Genomic DNA, 22202 nt, shown 5'->3' on the forward strand with positions numbered 1-22202 from the left:
GTAATACTAGGCATTCCAGTTGCACATTGTCAATGTCAGAGACTTCAGTCTCGGTATTGCAAGTCGGTGTATCACTGCATCAAAATTAGTTTGAAGCAGTTATTTTTAGGTTAAAGAACAACATTGTGTTGCTTAAATGAATGTACTTACAATATTAGTTTAGAATGTTTTTTTTGTTTTGAATATTTGGCTGACCCTTTTTGATTAATATAATAACAAATTAATAATTGTGTTCCGTTTTCCTCACCTTGATTAAAGCACTTATTCTTATATCTGTGCTTGACTTTGTTGTTTTATTTTTTAAAAGAAAAAAAGAAAGAAAATCAATTTAAAACTTGAAATAAAATATTCACAACTCAACCGTCGATTTTAAATATAATATTAGTGTGAAAGAGCAACACCAGGACAGAGGAGACAACCGTATACAGATTAAGTGTTTTAAACACTCTTTGATATGCTTGCACGATTTTGTCCCTTCATATACAGTAGTGCAAACAACTACACAACTTTCACCGCTTCACTGAAAAGAACAGAGATTGAAGCAGAAAAGGATTCAGCATATACAGCCTTTCCAATTACTGGTGAGACAGCGGGCCCAAATTTGTTTGGCAGCAAAGTGCAAAGTCATAAAACAAAGTTCTCGTGCATGAACGTGTACAGCTATTGAGTGGCATAACGAAACATTGAGCTTAGTCATCATGAAACTAGCAAACTGTCTTTGACTAGTTATTAAATGAGCTTTAGTTAGACCTAAAACTTTGCACGTTGCCAGTCATTCAAATTAGAGCCCAGAGGTTGACAGCGGCTGACCCACATAAATAAAACAAATCTTTTGTTTTATGCTACGCTTCCTTTTATACAGCCTTTAGTGTTCCGTTAATGCAAATAACTTACATGGCAAAAAAAAAAAAGCAGCCTACATTGTTCATAACATAACAGGGTCTTCACTGTTCACAGCGGATTATAACATAAAGCATCCTGAAACGCGATATGGAATAAATAGTCATCTGTAGTAGCTCAGGGTCTTGCAGGACTGTGCATGCCTCATGGCACAAATTAACAGGAACATTAATGCACCAACTCAAACAACGTCAAAGGGGACGGACAGACGAAGAGGATGTGCCGCAACAAACCTACGAAGGGTTTCAATGTGCAGCCGTTATGAGTTGTTGGACTTGGGGGCAGCTTAAACTGACCAATACTGTGTACTTCTGAGGAATCTACCTAAAATGCAACACGTTAAAAGAGTTAGCTACATGGTTAGAATCTGTCAAGTTCAAAGTGCCTCCATTGTTCATACCTTAAATTAATTACATTCAGTTTTTTATAGTGTCCGTAACAGACTTCTGTGGCATTGATAGGTCGCCAGAAAGATTTAAATAGCTCCCGGAAAAGTGTTCATGTGAAAACGTAGTTATTTAGCCAATTTATTAGGAAAACCTAAACGAATGCAGTCTCATGTCCAGCAAGGAATGGCCCTTAATGTTTGTGATCTTGTTCAGTTAATCTACAGCTTTCTAAATTAGGGTACTCAAATACCAAATATTATAACCTTCATGAAGCAAAGATTGATCACAGGACTGATGTATTGCACTGTATTACTTTTAGGTCTGTTCCTTTATAATTTGGCAACATCTGTTTACATTTATGTTTGTTTGACTACATGATTACAACGCAAGCATATTTTTTCCTTCGGTAAAAACATAAATATGGCAGCATTAACATTAATAATAATTAACAAAAAAAACAAAAGAAATCACAAAACAGTACCACAAACTGTTGGCCCAACCTGTTTTTCTCTCTTCCTTTCTCACCCCTCCCTCCCTCCCGTTCTCTCCTATGTTACCTGTAAGAGGTCTCTTCAGAGCCACCTACTGGTGAATGAGATCTGGAGTGAGTGATTGGTAAGTTACAGTAGTAATGCACTATTTACAAATGTCAAATGTCCTTGAAGGCATGTGATTGGTTCCCGGGGCCAGAGAACCAGCACTGGGAGGGGTGTCTAGTTGAACATGATGGACTCTGGATCCTGATTGGTCATCTGGGCCATGTGTCTGAGCACGTCCTTCTTGGTGATGATTCCCAGGAGTCGCCTGCGGGTGTGGAGAGGGAGAGGAGAGAAGGTGAAAATCCTCTCGTGACGGCATGACAGCACAGAGGGCCCCTACGGAACTTACTGTGTAGTCTTCTCCTCAAACGGAACTTACTGTGTAGTCTTCTCCTCAAACGGAACTTACTGTGTAGTCTTCTCCTCAAACGTGTGTGTGTGCAAGTGTGAGTGTGTGTAAAGGCCAACGGCCACTGTGGGCGTTTGACGCGCATCAAATGACACCAAAGTTTAGAACTCCATTACTTTGAACAAAGCCATGCCCACTGGCGGCATCTGACCCGCATCAACGCAAACGTTTAGAAAATTGAGCGTCCAGAGATGCGAATGTAGACGCCAGTGGGCATTGGTCTTAAAGGAAAATTCCGGTATTTTGCACTTTGTGGGCCAGATGTACTAACGCTTTTGCGCCCACTTCAGGCGTATTTGTTTCGCAATGTGCGTTTAAAATCATTGCGAGGTATGTACAAACAGGCCGCAATGATGTAAAAGCGCAAACTGCCTGTCACGGGAGCTGAAAAGGGCACATTGCGTTTGTCATGTCATGCATATGCATTCATGGGAGGATCCAGGGGAAAGTGGGAGTTTAGCGTAAAAAGATGGGAGGGGAAGAGTAAAGAGCGCCTAGTTATGTATTCCGCGGTATGTACAAAGACTGCTCCTGAAAGCGCACGTCTATTCTGCGCCTAAATACTTCCGCCTTGTAAAAGCAAGTGTTAATCCAAATTGCAGTTCAATGCGTCAATAAGAGAACCTTTCAAAGACAACAGAATCGCTATTTAGAGCACCAGTTTTTGTGGTTAAAGTATTTGTACTACCAAAAGCAACCTCAACTTTCGTTGGCCTTTCTAATGTCTTACTTTTACTTTCACTTTCATGTACTTCACTTAAACTTTCCTACTTGCTAGATTTGACCAATCTTCCATAGCCTACGTGCACAAGTAGTTTGAGTAGAACTAGATCTTCATTATCTCCCTGCTTGTTTGTAATCATATCATGGTATTATTTCATGATTGCATGATCGCTAAACGTTTGATTCTTTTTAATGTTGTCATCAGTTAACTTCATTCAACTGCGCTTGTAGGCTATGTAGGCGCTGCCATTCAGTTGTGGACGTTTGTAAATTGCGTTTATGGGCGGAGAAAGGCAGAGAAAGGCGCAGTTTACACTAAAGATTGAATGATTGATAAATACGACGGAAACTTGGGTCTGACAGCGTTCGCAATCTGCGATGTGTCCATGTCGCTGATAACGCTACGTTCGCAAATGTACGTACATCTGACCCTGAGTCCCTTTTCTGGTTTGTTTTGGATGAACTAGAGTGGTGGACACCGAAATGTTGACGATTGGTCCGGTCTCGACTTTTCTGATTCATTTTGAATTGCCTTTGACTACTTCAGAGTGGCTGCCTACAGGCATGCACAAACATGTCCTAAAACAACCCCACTCCATAAAAGAGACTCAAAGTGCTAAATACCGGAATTTTCCTTTAAGAGTGTGTGGGGCTGTCTGTGTGGTCCTCTAGCCAAATGTGTAATGTACAATGTACAACAGGGTTCAGTCTAAAGGGCACAACTGATATATTTGGTGGGAGAGAATGTGCATCTTAATGTGCATTAGGGACCATGGGTCATAGCGTATTGTTATCAATATAGTGGTACATAGTGGTGGTGTGTGTGTGTTAATAGTGTGTGTGTGTGTGAATAGTATGTGTCTGATGAGTCTGAATAGTGTGTGTGTGTGTGTGTGTAAGTATGGGTGTGTGAATAGTGTGAGTGTGTGTGTGTGTGTACTGTAAATAGTATGTGTATGAGTGTGAATAGTGTGTGTGTGTGTGTGTGTGTGAATAGTATGTGCATGAGTGTAAATAGTGTGTGTGTGTGTGTGTTAATAGTATGTTTGAGTGTGAATAGTGTGTATGTGTGTGTGAATAGTATATGTACGAGTGTGAATAGTGTTGGTGTGTGTGAGTGTGTGTGTGTGTGTGTGTGTGTGTGTGTATCTATGCATTTCTGTGTCCGGTTACTAACCCACTGCGCGTCACCAGGCACTGGCGGAGGCCGAGCTTGCGGAAGATGTCGACGACCGTCTCCATGGGCGTGTGGTCGGTGACGGTGAAGGGGCTGAGGTTGAGGATGCGCCGCAGTTTGAGGGGCTGCGGGCAGCTGGCGGGCAGCTGAGGGGCATCCTCCGTGAAGTACACCATGGAGTTGCTCACCACGCCGTCCTGCTTCTGACGCGCTGTCTCTACACCAGGGGGGCACAGCAGAGGAGAGGAGAGTGTATGTGTGAGTGTAAGGAAGAGTGTGTGCAAGAGTGTGCGATGTGCGATTTACGTTTACATTTGTGTGTGTGTGTGTGTGTGTGTGTGTGATTTTTGTTTATGTGTGTATGTGTGAGCATGTGTAAGAGTATGAGATTTATGTTTGTGTGTGTGTGTGTGTGTGTGTGTGTAAGAGTGTGACTTTATGTAGCTTTAAGAGTGTGTGATTTATGCTTGTGTGTGTGTGTGTTTAAGAGTGTGTGATTTATGTTTGTGTGTGTGTGTGTGTGTGTGTGTGCGTTTGTGTGTCTACTCACTGATAGCGAGGGTGAGGTCCCTACGCTGGACGAACCCGATGAGCCTCTCGGACTCGCGCGACACCACCACGGGGAAGCCGTTGTAGTCCGTGTCCTTGATGAGCGTCTCCACGTCCTCCACCGTGGTGCTGTCCTGCGTGAGGACGGCCAGCGGCGGGTCGTTTCGGCGCGGCCGCATCACGTCTGTAGCCAGCGTGCGGTGCGTGAACTCGTCCTGGTCCAGGTACGGGTAGCCGTTGAGGCGGATGTGCGCCTCGTAGATGCCCTCCTTGTTGAAGGCGTCGGCCACCCACTTGCTGGTGACGGCGGCCGCCATGAGTGGCACGATGTACTCCAGGCCACCGGTCAGCTCGAACATGATGACCACCAGGGACACAGTCATCCGCGTCACGCCACCTAAAGGGGAACCACACGCGCACACACACACACACACACACACACACACACACACACACGTCGTGGTGAGCAAGTCCTTAAACTAAACAGCTTGGGTGTACTGTTACAGAATAAAGTGATATAGAAATCCAACCCTTTGCCTTTCTATATCCGGGCTCAACTACAGGTAACTGAGTACAGTGGCAAGTCATTGGAGTATGGAATCTGCATCACTACATTATACAGTTACAGATTTGCATATTATTACACTTATTATACTGCTCTTCACAATGCTAGTAGAATGGTCTATTGACTTGAATGGGATTTCCCAACATTCTAGGGTCATATATATTCATGTAATTACAGCTCATCATCATCCCTCTCCCACAGACCCCATTACCCGTCCCGTCCCCCCCCCCCCCCCCACACACACACACACACACACACCAACACCCCCCATAACCGGTTCGCCCTGTCAGGACTTATTTTCCCGATAATGACAAGTGACAAAGCAGCCTAACTCTAAATGGATGGTCTGATTTCCCCAGACATACGATACGGCAGAAACGGTGGCACAGAGCAGTGAGCAGTGAGGCAAAGCGAGGTGTACTGTGACATTTTGAGGATCCAAATACATTTTGGCAAAAGCTTATGAAATAGGCTACAGTTTTTTTTTTAAGTCTTTTCTGATTTATATAGTCAGTTGATTTTCCACCTGTCTGTTCCAGCAACAAAAACACACTTACAACTTTGGTAGCACGATTGTTGAGCAATAGAATAAAATTACCTTTCCCAATCTGTGAAAAATGTCAAAACTTGCCTTTCTGTTGTGCTCAGCTCACGGGAAAAAATATGGGTGTACTGTTTGAAGAATGAGGACCCAACTGTTATTGCCTATATTAATGTTGGTGAAAATCATCATAATCAGTAACAATAAGTCGGTGTGTCTTGGCGATTTGGTGAACCTCTGACATAAAGGACTCACCCAGACATGCAGCAGCTCCGACCATGGCATAGAGGCCTGGCGTGACGCAGTCGGCCCCGGGTCGGCACCAGTTCTTAAAGATGATCCAGTCGTGGTGGTGGTACGCCATCTGCTCCACGGCGATCCCAACTATGCGCCCAGCGATGGCGCCCACAGCCATGCTGGGAATGAACAACCCAGAGGGAATCTGGCAGAGAGAAAACAACAACAACAACAACAACAACAACAACAGGGCACAATAAGTTAACAGGTTAACAACTTTAAGTCTTTTCCTAACTCACACCCAAACAAGTACTTATTTTTGGCTTTTTTATTTATTTCACCTGCTCAGGTTAACAACAGGCCACACTCGAATTAAAAAGCGCTTTATGAATGCAAAGTGTTGTTGTTGTTGCAATGAGAACAGGACTAACCTTCATGCCGAAGGTGAAGATGGTGATGACGACCTTGAAGATGAGTGCGAGCGACAGCTGCCAGAGCGCAGCGTAGACCCCGGGTCCGGCGGGCCGGTCGGGGATGTCGTCCACGGGCCGCGTCATGTTGGGGCTATTGTAGTAGTCGCAGAGCTGCGAGGACTCGAGTGCACCGCAGTCGTTGAACAGCTCCGAGATGAGCTGGCTGGTGCTGCGCCGCGTGTACGGGTTGGGGAACGCCAGGATGGCAGTGATGCCCGCCACCGCGATCACCTCCAGCACCGGGTACTTGCCCAGCTGCGTGGTCTTGCGCCGGCGGCACCAGGCGATGTTGGCGCGGATGAAGAGCGTGCCCCACAGGCCGCCGAACACGCCGAGCAGGATGAAGGGCACCAGCTCGGCCATGTACCAGGGGGTGTGGTACTCCACGTAGAACAGCACCAGGCGGTTGTTGCCGAAGGGGTTGATGGAGCGCAGCGTGAAGGCCGCCACCAGGGCGGCGAAAAAGGAGCGCCACAGAGTCTTCAGAGGGAAGTAGTAACTCACCTGGAGAGGGAGGAGGAGGTTGGAGCTCAGGCAAACATCTCATCTAAACATCAACTCACCTAAACCCAGTCTCGAAGATCTCACAAAGGCTGACACAGGCTAACGTACTCCATGGACACAACCTGACACAAGCACACAAGTTGGGAATATAATATGGATGTTTCAATGATAGTCAGTGAGGCTAAAGCTCAGTGAATCATCTCAGTATCTCAATCTCTCAGTCTCTCAATCATCTCATTGGGTAATCTATTCCACCAACACAAGACGGGAGTATAACATTGATACTTTAACGGCCTGAATCTTTTGGGTGAGGTAAAAAAAAAAAAATAACCTTCCTTGAAGTCACCACAGGTGTTCAATATGGATATTTTTACGGGAATCAAACCCGGGACGACCGATTGTCAGTGCTGCTCCACCACACCTGCATAAATGAGTATGAGTGTCGTGCGGTCCCTACCTCCTCGAGACTGAAGAGTACGCCTCCAATGGGAGCACCAAAGGCTACTGAGACACCAGCTGCAGCAGCCGCAGACAACACCTGTGGGTCAAAGGGTCACAACGCGCACACACACACACACACACACTCAGTCAGTCACTGATCTGTAACGGGCTACTTACAACACGACCGTCTCTTTGCCAGACAGACTACCAAAGACTTCACTTCAATGCAGCGAAGTGGGTTTGAATAATTTGGGGTTTACATTTACATTAACACTGTCCAAAGCGACATACAAAAAATACAGACCAATAAAGGAAAAGAGTGAATAGAGCTAAAGTGTGAATAGAGTTTTTTAAGTGTAAAGTGTGAATAGAGATTGGTGGTGGTGAGTTTGTAAAGTGTAAATAGAGATTGATGGTGAGTGTGTAAAGTGTGAATAGAGATGGTAAGTGTGTAAAGTGTGAATAGAGATGGTGAGTGTGTAAAGTGTGAATAGTGTGAATAGAGATGGTGAGTGTGTAAAGTGTGAATAGAGATGGTAAGTGTGTAAAGTGTGAATAGAGATAGTGAGTGTGTAAAGTGTGAATAGAGATGGTGAGTGTGTAAAGTGTGAATAGAGATGGTGAGTGTATAAAGTGTGAATAGAGATGGTAAGTGTGTGAAGTGTGAATAGAGATGGTGAGTGTGTAAAGTGTGAATAGAGATGGTGAGTGTGAATAGAGATGGTGAGTGTGTAAAGTGTGAATAGAGATGGTAAGTGTGTAAAGTGTGAATAGAGATGGTGAGTGTGTAAAGTGTGAATAGAGATGGTGAGTGTGTGAAGTGTGAATAGAGATTGATGGTGAGTGTGTAAAGTGTGAATAGAGATGGTGAGTGTGTAAAGTGTGAATAGAGATGGTGAGTGTGTAAAGTGTGAATAGAGATGGTGAGTGTGTAAAGTGTGAATAGAGATGGTGAGTGTGTAAAGTGTGAATAGAGATGGTGAGTGTGAATAGAGATGGTAAGTGTGAATAGAGATGGTGAGTGTGTAAAGTGTGAATAGAGATGGTGAGTGTGAATAGAGATGGTGAGTGTGTAAAGTGTGAATAGAGATGGTGAGTGTGTAAAGTGTGAATAGAGATGGTGAGTGTGTAAAGTGTGAATAGAGATGGTGAGTGTGTAAAGTGTGAATAGAGATGGTGAGCGTGAATAGAGATGGTGAGTGTGAATAGAGATGGTGAGTGTGTAAAGTGTGAATAGAGATGGTGAGTGTGAATAGAGATGGTGAGTGTGAATAGAGATGGTGAGTGTGTAAAGTGTGAATAGAGATGGTGAGTGTGAATAGAGATGGTGAGTGTGTAAAGTGTGAATAGAGATGGTGAGTGTGAATAGAGATGGTGAGTGTGTCTTGTCTCACCTCACGGCGCTTGCCCTCATTCTTGCTATACTTGGAGAAGAGGCTGCAGAAGAGGTTGCCACAGCAACAGGCCACGTGTACGAGCGGGCCCTCTTTGCCCAGGCTGAGGCCGGACGACACGGCCAGGACCAGAGTGACCGTCTTAATCAGCAGCGTCCACTTGCCCAGGTAGCCACGGATGATGAAGCCACTCAGGATCGTCTTAATCTGACAAGACAGCGCATATTATATTATGTTAAATTATATTACAATATATATTATATTATATTATATTACATTACATTATAATATACTATGCTATATACATCTTCATACATATTTTCAATTAATCAATCAGCAATATATTTAATGTGCTATGATTCTACTATTCTATTGAAGTCTACTGATCTCGCTGCTGGAGCAAGATTGGTGTCGTAAAGCCTTGCGCACGCGCATTTCTGCTGAAATAGATGCCCGATAAGTGCCCAAAAAGCGTTGCAATATGGTCGCCAAGTGGAGGGACTTGCCTAAAAGGACTTTGGGTTATGGCTAAGGAACTAGGCTAGCATGGGTGGGGATAGTTTGGTGGCTAAGGAACTAGCCTAGCATGGGCGGGGATAGTGTGGTGGCTAAGGAACCAGCCTAGCATGGGCGGGGATAGTGTAGTGGCTAAGAAACTAGCCTAGCATGCAGTAGCCACAAAACAAAGCCAAGGCAAGGCATTGTACCCCGAGTTGCTCCCGGGAGACTGCAATTGGTATTTGTAAGTTGTTTTGGATAAAAGTGCAGCTAAATGCATAAATAAAAAAACAATTATTATTGATTCTATATCACTGAACCATGTTTACATTTACATTAATGCACTTAGAGACACTTCTATCCGAAGCAGATATGTCTAGGTGCCTGACCCATGCTGTGGAGGTCAGGGTTGTGCACAATTTGAATTGCAATTCTGCTTCCTGTTTGCTACCTCAATTGAATTGCAAGTGAAATTCAAGAATTGAATTGGAATTTAAGAGCCAGTTTCAATTCAATTCTGGAATTTTGCCCAAGCCTGGTGGAGCTGCACCTCATGAGGTTTAGATGGTTCTATTAAAGCTGCAGTTGGCAAGATTTTTTTGATCATATTCCCTGAAACCGACACTATGCTCCGACAGAACAACATAAATCAGCCGGTTATAGAAAAAAAACCCGCACTTCTACCTCCACCTAGAGCCTGTTAATTGTTTTAAAAAATCCACAGCTCCCGGTTCTTCTGGTCCAATCAGAGCAGGGCTGTGTGAGATCTGACTGCCAATCACAGTCTGTGCAGTCTGGTGCGCACTGACGAGAACAAACTCGATGAGAGGGTGCTTGTGGTAGTGGGGGAGGGGCATGAGAGTTGTAAACATTCAACATTTTGGCTAACTCCCTTCAATCTGTCAGACTTGCCAACTGCAGCTTTAAGGTCTCAATTGGAAAAAATAATAATAATTCTATGTCACCATGGAACCTAGTAACCATGTTTAGCTTTAGCCATGTTTAACTATTTAGATTCATGCACTTAGCAGATCCTTCTATCCTGTGGGACTGAGGTTTGGACGGTTCTGTACGGGTCTCACCTCTGGGATTCCTGAGCCACAGGCGTAGGGGGCAAACACGCGCACCAGCGACACGGCCAGGAAGGAGAAGCAGAGCGCCCACATCACGTACAAGAAGTAGTTCAGGAGATACGCTCCAGCACCCTGGACAGCAAACAGCAGGACAGGAGTTTTCATTTAACAAACACACACACACACACAGTGTCACACCCAAAGAGACCGGTATACTAAAAGAATGTGAGACAGGTATACTAAAAGAATGTATAAAAGAATGTGACCTCGTTGTAACCAGTCATGAGTTCGGCCCATTTCTGCCACTGCGGGCACTTGTCACGGTCGTCGAAGGTGGTCTCGTTGGACGTCCAGCAGCACTGCTCGTGGCTGTACCAGAACGCCGACAAACACACCCCCTCCTTCAGATCCGTCATCCAGTCCACCGCCAGGTCAATGACGCCTGCCAGAGTGCCTGATCAGAGAAGCACAACAACGCAGTTGTTCAGCATCAGCAGAATGCAGACACACACACACACCACCTCTATCAGGATCCGTCATCCAGTCGCCCACAAGGTCAATGACGCTCATGCAAGTGTCTGAGCAGCACACATCACATGCATCAGCAGACCGAAGGCCAGACATCAGAATATACAACATTCCAGACCATAGGCTAGAGCTTCCTTCAAACAAACACAGAATCTATTTCATGTAGATTTTTCAATAAAATATGAAATCTATCTTTAGTGGTTATCTTTTTACTTAAAGCAACACAACGGCTTCAAACTCAAAAGCCGAAAAAAGAGAATGTCTCTTTAAATAATAAAGAAATAAAGAGAGTATCTGACATTGTCAATGCCGGAATATACCAATACCAGAAAGCCTGATATTTCACTATGTTATTGTGAACAGGTGCATGACCTTTTGCGTTAGCTTTAGCCCATTAGCACTAAACGTGAACCCAGTACATTGACAATTGACGAACATGGGAATTCCTACCATGTGTTACTTTAAGAGATACCAATATTTGTATGTATACAGTATGTATTACACAATCCATACAGTGTGAAGTGACAAATGAGATATGTAAACACACAGACAACCACTGCAATATGATATGACCTTAACTTTTTGAAGAACTGAGGACATGAGCTTTATCTTTAACTTGGACGTTTCCAATCCTATACATTTTCTCCACACTTTAAAACAATGCGCTGCACTGATATGTTTCACTTCCTCAAGCAACACATACAAAGCAAATTTGCTGACTCAAACACATGTTGTTGTCAGCAACACATACAGCGGGGGAAATAAGTATTGAACATGTCAACATTTTTTTCAGTAAGTATACTTCCAATGAGGCTATTTGCGTGACATTTTCACCAGACATTAGTACTAACTCAGATAATCCACCCATATAAAAAAATCCAAACACTGACCATAAGTAGAGTTGTGTGTAATAAAGTGAAATGACACAGGAAAAAAGTATTGAACACACCTACTGAGATTTCTTAAATACTTTGTGGAAAAGCCTTTATTTGTAATAACAGCTTCAAGGCATTTTCTGTATGACGAAACTATCAGTCGCAGTATTCAGGTGTGATTTTGGCCCATTCTTTTAAACAGATAGTCTTTTAATAAGATTCCAGGGGTCCCTCTTGTGAATCCTGATCTTTAGCTAACTTCCAAAACTGTTCAATTGGATTTAAGTCAGGGCCTTGATTTCCTTTCTCTGAAACCAATTGAGAGTTTCCTTTGGATCATTGCCCTGCTGGAAGGTCTAGCCATCTCATCTTCATCATCCTGGTGGATGGCAAGATTCTCCAGGAACAAAATGACTCCATTCATCATTCTTTCAACTGTATGTAGTCTGCCAGTACTACGAGACAAAAAACAGCCCCACACCATGATGCCTCCACCTCCAAACCTCACTCTTGGTATGGTATTTTTAGGGTGATGCACAGTGCCATTTCTCCTCCAAATATGGTATGTAGTATGACATCCAAAAAGTTAAATTTTGCTCTCGTCTGACCGGAATACATTCTTTCAGTATTCCAAATGATGTGTAGCAAACTTTCAACAAGCTTCAGTAATAGCACAGTCCTTTTAGGCAAGTCCCTCCACTCGGCGGCCATTTGACAACGCTTTTTGGGCACTCGTCGAGCATCCATTTCGGCAGAAATGCGCTGGGCAAGGCTTCCCGACGCCAATCTTTCTCCAGCAGCGAGATCACAACACATGATTGGCACGATGTCTTCACAACACACCATATGATTGGCTCAATGTATTCACATCACACCATATGATTGGCTCAATGTATTCACATGTCGACGTTTTGCCGAGGAAGGGGTGGGATATGCGTAGACAACGGCCATATTGGCGTGACAAACTAGCCCCATGCATTTCTATGGAGTATTTTTTGAGTGCTGTGTCTCCACATTAGAAAGTCTCTGGTAATAGTCATGCGGAGTGAGCGTGCATAGAGGCCATGGCGGTGGAGTGCATTACCTATGATTTTCTCTGTAACAATTCTACCTGCTGCCTCCAAGGCTTTCTGGAGCTTTCTCTGAGTGGTCCTTGGCTCTTGGCCTACTCTTCTGACTATCCTTTTGACTTCCTGGTCAGAAATCTTGCGAGGAGATCCTGTGCATGGCCGGTTGATGATGCAGTGATGTTCCTTCCACTTGCAGATAATGGCTCCAATACTGCTTACTGGATGATTCTGAAGTTTTGAAATGCATTTGTAACCAGTTCCATTGATATGTTTTGCAACAATAAGGTTGCAAAGGTCTTGGGAGAGCTCTTTGCTTTTACCCATCATGAAATGTTTCTTGTGTGACACCTTGGTAACGAAAAATCTTTTTATAGCCAATCAATATGTACTAACCCAGCTTATATTAATTTTCACAGATAGGATGGATAATTACTCTCTAACTACTTATAAATTCCAGCTCGTTCCTTGCCATTCCTTGTCTTTGTGTACTGCTTTTTCTTAGTGTTCAATACTTTTCCCCTGTGCCATTCCACATTTTTACTCATAACTCTAATTATGGACATTAATGTTTGGATTTTTTACATGTGTGGATTACCTAAATTAATACTAATGTCTGGTGAAAATTGTTGACGTGTTCAATACTTATTTCCCCCGTTGTACATAGCAAATGTATGCCTATTCTGTGCCCTTTGATCCTTATGAGGAGCTTCTCCCCGTGATCTTCTTTTAACGTTTAACGACCATAAATGGCAAGTCTTATCCTACCTGTGTGGATTAGGTAGGGAGGATGATAAAGCCATATCATGAATATAATATAATATATATTACATTCACGGGGCAGCCGTGGCCTACTGGTTAGGGCTTCGGGCTTGGAACCGAAGGGTTGCCGGTTAAAACCCCAACCAGTAGGAAAAATGTGGGCGGGGGAAGTGGTTGAGCACTGCTCTCTCATGCCCACATCCACGGCTGAAGTGCCCTTGAGCAAGGCACCTAACCCCTCACTGCTCCCTGAGCGCCGCTGTAGCAAGGCAGCTCACTGCTCCAGGTTAGTGTGTGCTTCACCTCACTGTGTGTTCACTGCCTATAAACCTGATTTACATTTACATTACATTATAATATAAAATTATATAAAGCCACATCCTACCTGATAACAGGCCGATAAGCAGCATCACCACCCATCCAGACCAGGCGTCCAACAAGCTCTTGATAAACTCCCAGATGGACTCTTTACTCTTGTTGGTGATCTGAAGAAGTGCAGTTTATCTTAGCATATGTTAAGTCTCAGGAGGAAGTGTAGTTTATCTCGATATTAGCATGGTTAAGTTTCAGGAAGTGCAGGTTAGCTTAGCATTTGCAAGGTTAAAGGAACATGCCAACTTTTTTGGAAATTGTCTTATTTGCCGTCTATCTCAGAGTTAGATAAGAGGATATATACCCCTCTCTGTGTGGTCAATAACTCAGTCTGACACCATTAGCCTAGCTTCACTCACTGGAAGTTGTATGATCGTCTATTATATATCTGCATTATAATGATCTATTATATATCCGTATTATAATTATCTATTATATATCTGCATTATAATTATCTATTATATATCTGTATTCTAATTATCCATTATATATCTGTATTATAATTATCTATATCAAAGTCTTTCACAACTCAACACAGTGCCTGAGAAGCCCTGTATGATGCTCATTACTGTAGAAACTGTGTTCTCAGGCCAACAGATCTTTGCAGATTTTTGTTTCATCCATCTATAGATTCTGTCACTGTGGGGGTTGAAGTGTGAGCAGGACATCCAGGGAACACATCTGTCAGTATTCAAACTTGGAGAAATGTCAATCCAGGTGTGCACAGATAACTATGTTGCATTCACTGGTGCCCTTAAGCAGGTTGGAATGCAGGGAAAGACCCGAAGATTGCTAAACTGGCAGGTGTGTAGCCATAGATTATCTTACTGATAATAGACAAGCCAAGGCAGCTCTATTTCAGTAGCTAATTTCATACCAATGCAGTTCAATCAATGTGCATTGCACAGAAAACAGTAGAAAAGCAAACATCAGCAAGCTGTTGCATGGTTGCTGGATGTTTGTTACTGTTTATATTACTGTTCCTGCTATTTGGAGATAAGAGCCTATTATCCACACTGAGCTCAGACAGGACTGAAGACCGGGGAAAGATGCTCACCTTCCTGTGGCGGTCTGTGTCACGGGACTTCTCCCTCAGCCAGTCGATGGTGTGGAAGTCCTCGTAAGTGCCCACGTCAGGGAAGGGCTCGTCCAAGAAGTCCATCAGGTTCCCCGCCCCATTCATCTCCTCCGTGGGAGTGGCATTGCTTATAGCTGCACAGGACAAAAGACAAGGAACTGTCATGGCAACTCAATTCATTTATTCACTTACTCACACTCATATTTCTAGTGTTGGATACTGATGCTGGCCACACAAGTATCCTGGGCATGTCCCACACATAGTTCTGTGCATAAACTCTTATTCATAAGATACCTTACACAAACACACACATTTTATAATTTCAGCCTTCATATGTGAATAGTAATGTCTGGTGAAAATTATTATGTATTATATGTATCTCCAAATCTAGGGAGTTTTTCCTCGCCCCTGTTACTCATGGGCTCTCTGTTTTAACACTCTATGTAATGTTTTGGCGCACTATAACTGAAATTAAATTGAAATTGAAATATGTGTTCCTGGATTACAGCATACAAATACACAGGACAAGCAGCCTTGACAGTTCTGCTAACCTATGTGGACCACTCCCACTTATCTTGCCACCTATGTGCGGTCATTGATGTTAGAAATCATTTTAATCACCAATTAAGCACATTGCTCCTTTCTCCAGATAAAAACCTTTATAATGACAGCATGTCACCATGTCCTTGTTAACGTTAGCTTTGATTAACCTAGCTAGCCAGCCTACCTTTGGTCGTTAGCAGTGCCATCTTATGGTGCCAACCAACCAGAAAACTAGCTTGTTCAGCTATCTGCGTTAGCCTAACGTTAACATAGGAAGCTACTCATGATATTATATGTATACAGTGGCATCACTGTATCAATATATTAGGTTAGAGTCGAAGGAAATGCACGCAAGAAACGTGCATCAATAACAGGTGCACACATAAACACGCACCCGCCGCCGCCGCTAGGCGATGATGATATTTGACCATTCTGCTAGGCTAGCTGAGACATATTCAAATCATGACTTACCATCAGGCTCCATACTTGTCTGCTTCTCGAAGAAGGTTGCCTTTGTGAGTTTATGTGACAATAACGAGCATGTCCATTTTTTTCTCGGGTTTCTGATTTTGGCACGCTTTTGCGCCGATGTTGCTGTGACAGTGGCACAGCTGATTTGTAAATAAAAATGAAGGCGTCACAGAGATCTCTCGAGTTCCCACAATGCCACTCTCTCAGATGTCACCCGCGGCTAGGGCGCACTCACGAACAAGAAAAAGCTGCGCTCAAGCTGTTGCCTGCAAAACTGCAACCCCCAGAGAATACACAAATCCACGTGATCTACCTATAACACACCAAATGCACTCTCACAAACGACATTATAATAAAGGCCTATAATGTATCTGTAACAGGTTCTTTCTTATTTATGGGCAAATAAATAACTCAGAAGAAATATTATTAATCAAAATTGTCATTATTTATCTTATATGCACAATCTCCAAATTACCAAAATGTTATCCATCATCAAATGTAAGTAGATAATGTTTCGTTTAATGGGTTATAAATATTGCCTGGAAATTAGAGCTCCATGCTTTTAATGCATTTTAGCACACTCTTGTGGACAAGATGGTCATTTGCAAAAAATAACTGCAGTTAGGACCTACTGTATGGGACCAAAAACGGCAATTATACAATATTTCTGAGGTACAGTGCAGTGCAATGCAGTTTCATGTCCAATATACTGCATTTCTGCAGTAAAGTGCAGCACAATGTAGTTGCAATTGCAATTTTTTCAGGTCCAAAATCCTGCAAATCCTGGAGTTTTCAGAATTTAAAGTTATAGTTATTTTTTGTAAGGGGTGAGAGAGGAGCGAGAGAGAGAGAGAGAGAGAGAGAGAGAGAGAGAGAGAGAGAGAGAGAGAGAGAGAGAGAGAGAGAGAGAGAGAGTATGTGTCTCTCTGTGTGTGTGTGTGTGTGTGTATGTGTGTGTGTGTCTGAGTGCGTGCATGCAGTGTGTGTGTGTGTGTGTGTGTGTTTGTGACTGTGTGTGACTATGTGCGGGTGCTGAGCATTCAGTTGTCTGTGGAGTGGGTGAGCTGTGTTGGTATTCTAGTGCATGACTGGGTTTGATTTTTTTTCCTCTCATTCTCATATTGATGCTTCGTGTGTTGCCTCCTACAGTCAGACGTCACAGTCCTCATAGTTTTCACTGCTCAGATCTGATTAACAATAATAGCCTATTGTTTTCAGATTTTTCCTTGTCACATGTGTAAAGGGTCTCTTGGCCCCCCTCCATAGGCTATATAAAAATGTAATCAGCTTATCGCATGAGAAGTATTTTAATGTATCTTTAAACTGAAGCTTTCCCTAACAGGATAAAAAGCTTACTTCAGTACTTTAATTTGGTTAATTTGTGTTTGACTTCTGCTATTACTGCAACAGAAAAACATGTATGGCCCTGACATTCTAAGAAGCGAAGAACCACCTGTATATCAAACCAAATCAAACCTTGGATATAAGGATATGAGCTAAACCTTTATCTTATATCTTATTTAATGTCAATTTGTTTGTAATGTCAACAATCCCTTGTTTGTCTTTCAACAGCATCCGGTGGAAGGGATTGGCAAAAGGAGTGTTGGGCTGGCACCGTGTGTGTGTGTGTGTGTGTGAATGATGCTGTTGTTTGGCCATCTCTGCCTCTGCCCCTGCCTCTCTCTCTGCACATTGGCCTCTGACAGAGCAGCAGCGACAGCCTCCAAGAGACAGATAGAGAGGGAGAGACATAGATAGATAGAAAGGGATAGAGAGAGAGAGAGAGAGAGAGAGAGAGAGAGAGAGAGAGAGAGAAAGGGGTGGGTAACATGTCAGTGAGCAGCGCGTCGCCTCAGATCACGTAAATGATGTGTACACATTTTGAGAGGGATAACAGATCTTTGAAGGAGTTCCTCTCGGCTGGAGTTATAGAGTGTCTGCACTTCACTAATTGGCCCGTGTTGTGTTGAGGTCTCCTGTCCAAGCCAACGCTCATCAAGAGACAGGGGAGACGTGGGCAGCTGCAGGCGGATAGTGAGCTAACCAGACTGCCCAGGACTAGACAGTGGAGCAGGGGAGACAATCGGTACAGGACTAGAACCAGACAGCTGTCAGAGACTGCCCAGGACTAGACAGCGGAACAGGGTCGGACCAGCACCAGATAACCAAGTGCAGAAGTCGAACCGGGACAGGACCATACGACTGTCGAGGACAGAACCAGGACTGCAGGGGAGTGTGGGAGAGGACCGGAGCAGGAATAGACGGGACGGCGCTGGACAGCAGCGAAATGGATCTCAGATCTCAGCTTCTGGAGCTGCTGGGTCTGTTCTTCATCATTCTGGCCTGGCTGTGCTCGCTGACCACCACACTCATGTCGCAGTGGCTGACCCTCGCCACAGAGCTGCTTCCCGCCGAGAGCTACGAACTGGGCCTGTGGGAGACGTGCGTGGTGCAGGAGCTGGGCGTCATCGAGTGCAGCCCCTACGACAGCCTCCTGGGCCTGCCGCCGGACATCCGGCTCGCCCGCATCCTCATGGGCGCCTCCCTGTCCACGGGGCTCCTGGCGCTGGCGCTCGCCGTTCCCGGCATGTACGTGGTGAACAGCTGCAAGGGCACGGAGACGCTGCGCGCCAAGCGGGTGCTGAAGATGCTTGGCGGTGCCCTCTCCCTGACCACGGCGGTCCTGGGCCTCATCCCCGTCTCGTACGTCGCCCACCTGACGGTGCAGCGCTTCTTCGACGAGTCCGTGCCGGAGGTGGTGCCACGCTGGGAGTTCGGCCAGGCGCTGTTCTGGGGCTGGGGCGCAGGGCTGCTGCACCTGGTGGCCGGTCTGCTCCTGGTCAGCTCCTGCATGTGTCTACAGGACGAGACCTGCCCCGCCGCAGGGGCCATTCCCCTGCAGAGACACACGATGACGCACCCAGAGGTCAACCACAAATTAGGAAAACGCACAGGTTACGTGTGAGCAATGTGAAGCGTACCTCTGCAAATATACTACATGGACCAGAGTTAGATTTTTTCATCCACTAACCAAAAGTCAGATATTTTTGGCTGGAACTGTTTTATGGTGACAGATATATGGCCATAAGATCTTGTTTGTACTTGATGGGATGCTGCTATATTCTTCATTTTGGTTTTATTCAATCATCAAGGTAATGTCAATTCCAATGTTCTTGTTTTACATTTAGGGTCAGATTTCTCATACATTTTTATTTCTATGTACATTTTTCTTAAGTGACGTCATACATATCATCCAAAGATTCCTTTGACATATTTGATCAGAATCTGAATTTAAACAAACAAATACATTTAAAGATTGAAATGTGCAAGCCGTGCCAGTGCATTGAATGCATGCATGAAAATAATCATTTATAAAACATCAATAAGACCAATAAGGTTGTTCTTGTTATGGTCCTCTTTACATAAAGGAATGTTTATCTAATAACACTGACTTTTAAATTTAAATTGACCCAAATTAAGGTGGACAGTAGAGACAACAACATGTGTGGAAGTATCAGTCAGAACATCTGACATTGTATAAAGTTGTTTTTGTTTATTATTACCAAAGAATATTGGTTATTAATCAAAAGTAATTACAGTGTAAAAGTTATACTGCATGCTTGTTTCATGTGTATGTATTTATGTGCAATGTACAAAAGCAAGGCTAAAATGTGTAAAGCTCTATACAGGGCCAATTCTGAACAAAGTTTTCTGTATATCCACTTCTTCTTCCAAGAATATTATTTGGAAGTTATTCAGAGCAATTGAACACACACACAGTTTGTAAGTTTGAACATTTTTTTCTATTTTAATTTCAGGATCTCCTAGAATTCACAGAGAAAATCACCTAAGTTCATACAGTTATTGTTGCTTGACAGTTTTGTAGGTAACAATCTTAAAGTGTATCGTTCATGACACACCAAAATACATCTTACTTAGGAAAAATATTTATGTTGATTGTGCATTGACTATGCCATGAACATATCAGAAAATATATTTAAATTATTTTCACATATATCTACAACATTTGCTGTTGTCATATTTAGAGACTATTATATTGGTTCAATAAAAAAGTTTAAATATCATAATCAAAAAATTAATTTCATTGAATCAAGAATCTATAAGATGTGTTGTTTTACAAAAGCCCGCTGAAATCATAATTCTAATATTTTCTGTCTTGAAAGCCCTGCAGTGAGTTTCCTTTAAATGGCCTGACAAGCGTGTCCACCAAAACAGTTTTTGAAACTAATCCCCTCTGATCCTCCATGTTGGCTCCTGAGCTAAGTCCTGGCTAATGACCAGGCGACCAGAAGTGTGCTCAGCAGGTCACTCAGCACCTATTAGTCAGACGTCATTTCACAAACCCCTGGTCTGCCCATCAGGGCCTGCCAAGACCCCTAAGGGGCTTCTGTTATTGTTGTCTCCCTGAGTCTAGTCAGAATTAGTGTACCTTCAAAGACCATCAAAGTTCCTTCAGGTGCTAGCTGCCTCTCTGTCTCACATTACATATGAATAAAAGGTGAATATTGCTTGTAAGGTGAAAGCTGTTTACAGTGCTAAGGCTAAAGTTTTTTTAAATGAACTGGACCACACACATGGTGATCATAAAGATATAAATATCAATGTGGTGATGGGACATTGTAGGCATCTGACTACATGTAAAAATCTTGAGCAGTGTGTACATTCAGATACCAGCTAGCATGGTAGCGACACCAAGGTCACAGGGTCAGTAAGAGCACATAATGAATCAGAGTGGAAATCTGCATCGCTAGCTGGTTTGGATCCAACAAGTGTTGCTATATAAGTTGTATGCTAAGCCCTAAGGGGGTCATCCCTATGTTCCCCGAGTCCTATGTTCCCAGCTCGGGTTAGGGTTATGATTAGGGGTCCTATGTTCCCCAGTCACATACAAAGCGGGGCACATAGGACCCAGGGAACAGTACGCTCCCAAGCTAAGCTAACTAGCTAAGCTAACAGGGTCCGTTCCTCCCATGTCCCCTGATGCCATGTCTCCCGGCTTCGACTTTGAAGGGTCCAGTGCTGCACAGCATGTGTCCAAGGCGTCATGAGAAAGCTTCCTTTGTTACTGCTCCCACAATGAAGTCATTATGTCTTTGTATGCTAATCTCCAGCCATCTTTTTACATACAAAGGTTGCTGTTGCATTAGAAGGCCACATACAGCGCTGACTGGACACATGCCTGGTACTTCAAACACTTCTACTATGGAGAGAAAAGAGGAGGCCAAAAGAGTACTGCTGTCTCATGCAAAGGCCAAAGACCCCCATGGAAGACCTCATGGCAAGACAGAGGCCTTGGAAGCCAACCATTCTCTTTGTCTGATTCACTTATCATGACATTAATCCATCTGCACGGCTGGCTTTAGATCAAGGATGTTCCATAATCACACTGTACAGTGATTCCTATAGTGCTCTTCACCTCGTGAGAGGAAGCTGCAGTATTTTTTTTTTTTTTTTTTGGTGTCCTGATCCGATACTTCAAACCAAAGTACAAGATTATTTAATCTTCACATTCTTCCTGCTCTTCTGCGGCTGAGCTCTGTGCATCGGACACCAAAGAAAGCTAAGAGACCTCATGTCCTCACAAAGCTTTCATGCCTGTGCTCGAGTTCAGTGAACAAGGAGATATGGTTTATTAGTCATTAGATAGAAATATTGATTTTCTTTGTGCTATGAAGATTACACAGCTCAGTGCAAATTTGCACTCAGCTAAACACTGTTTCTGTTCATATACAGTGAAACTATTGGACCCTTAGTAATGAATAGCCATTGTCAATGTCTTTGAACATTTCTAAGCTATAGTTAAAGGAGAAGATTTTTCAGGGATGCACAATGTTCTTGTGAGGAACTTCAAACATAGGTGTGGTGGTGTCATTAGAAACTGGTAATTGTCCAGATTTAGATGCATACTTTTTTTTCTGGCCAGGAGTATTGTTGTGCAATTATTTATTTTATTGGTTTAAAGGTTTAAAGGCGTTTCCATCATCTCATCTCACTGTAAAAGGCGACGATCATAAAACAATTTACCGAACTGATATTGAACTCAAACATTGCATGAGCATTTATAACCTAATTG

General features: G+C 43.5%; 2 protein-coding genes across 3 annotated transcripts; one reads left to right on the forward strand and one right to left on the reverse strand.

The window, feature by feature from the left end:
- Window positions 1–429: 429 nt before the first annotated feature.
- On the reverse strand, window positions 430–16299 carry clcn4 (chloride channel, voltage-sensitive 4). Of its 2 annotated transcripts, none has more exons than XM_042081710.1 (12): window positions 16109–16299; window positions 15074–15228; window positions 14030–14129; window positions 10679–10866; window positions 10422–10544; window positions 8842–9048; window positions 7464–7544; window positions 6461–7006; window positions 6048–6234; window positions 4688–5083; window positions 4138–4354; window positions 430–2093 (listed from the first exon to the last, which is right to left on the reverse strand). In XM_042081710.1, the coding sequence occupies exons 1-12, from the start codon at window positions 16119–16121 to the stop codon at window positions 2003–2005; spliced, it is 2304 nt and encodes a 767-aa protein (XP_041937644.1). In that variant the 5' UTR covers window positions 16122–16299; the 3' UTR covers window positions 430–2002. The 2 variants fall into 2 exon arrangements, with proteins under 2 accessions (XP_041937644.1, XP_041937643.1); XM_042081709.1 differs by having other exon boundaries at window positions 4138–4360.
- Window positions 16300–17816: 1517 nt separating this feature from the next.
- Window positions 17817–20162, forward strand: LOC121698823 (putative claudin-25). Its single transcript, XM_042081254.1, has one exon. It carries the CDS (start codon window positions 18396–18398, stop codon window positions 19071–19073), a length of 678 nt encoding a protein of 225 aa, XP_041937188.1. The 5' UTR covers window positions 17817–18395; the 3' UTR covers window positions 19074–20162.
- Window positions 20163–22202: the final 2040 nt, after the last annotated feature.

The sequence above is a fragment of the Alosa sapidissima genome, chromosome 23, assembly GCF_018492685.1.
Source record: "Alosa sapidissima isolate fAloSap1 chromosome 23, fAloSap1.pri, whole genome shotgun sequence".
NCBI classification, from domain to species: domain Eukaryota; kingdom Metazoa; phylum Chordata; class Actinopteri; order Clupeiformes; family Clupeidae; genus Alosa; species Alosa sapidissima.

Bases quoted from the DNA above. Each gene is read 5' to 3' on its own strand.
- LOC121698823 (XM_042081254.1), top strand. From the start codon at position 18,396: ATGGATCTCAGATCTCAGCTTCTGGAGCTGCTGGGTCTGTTCTTCATC.
- clcn4 (XM_042081709.1), bottom strand. The intron at 10,545-10,678 runs GTCACATTCTTT...TTTGCTGTCCAG, and splicing joins TCATGACTGGTTACAACGAG to GGTGCTGGAGCGTATCTCCT. The intron at 5,084-6,047 runs GTGAGTCCTTTA...GTTCCCCTTTAG, and splicing joins CGGAGCTGCTGCATGTCTGG to GTGGCGTGACGCGGATGACT.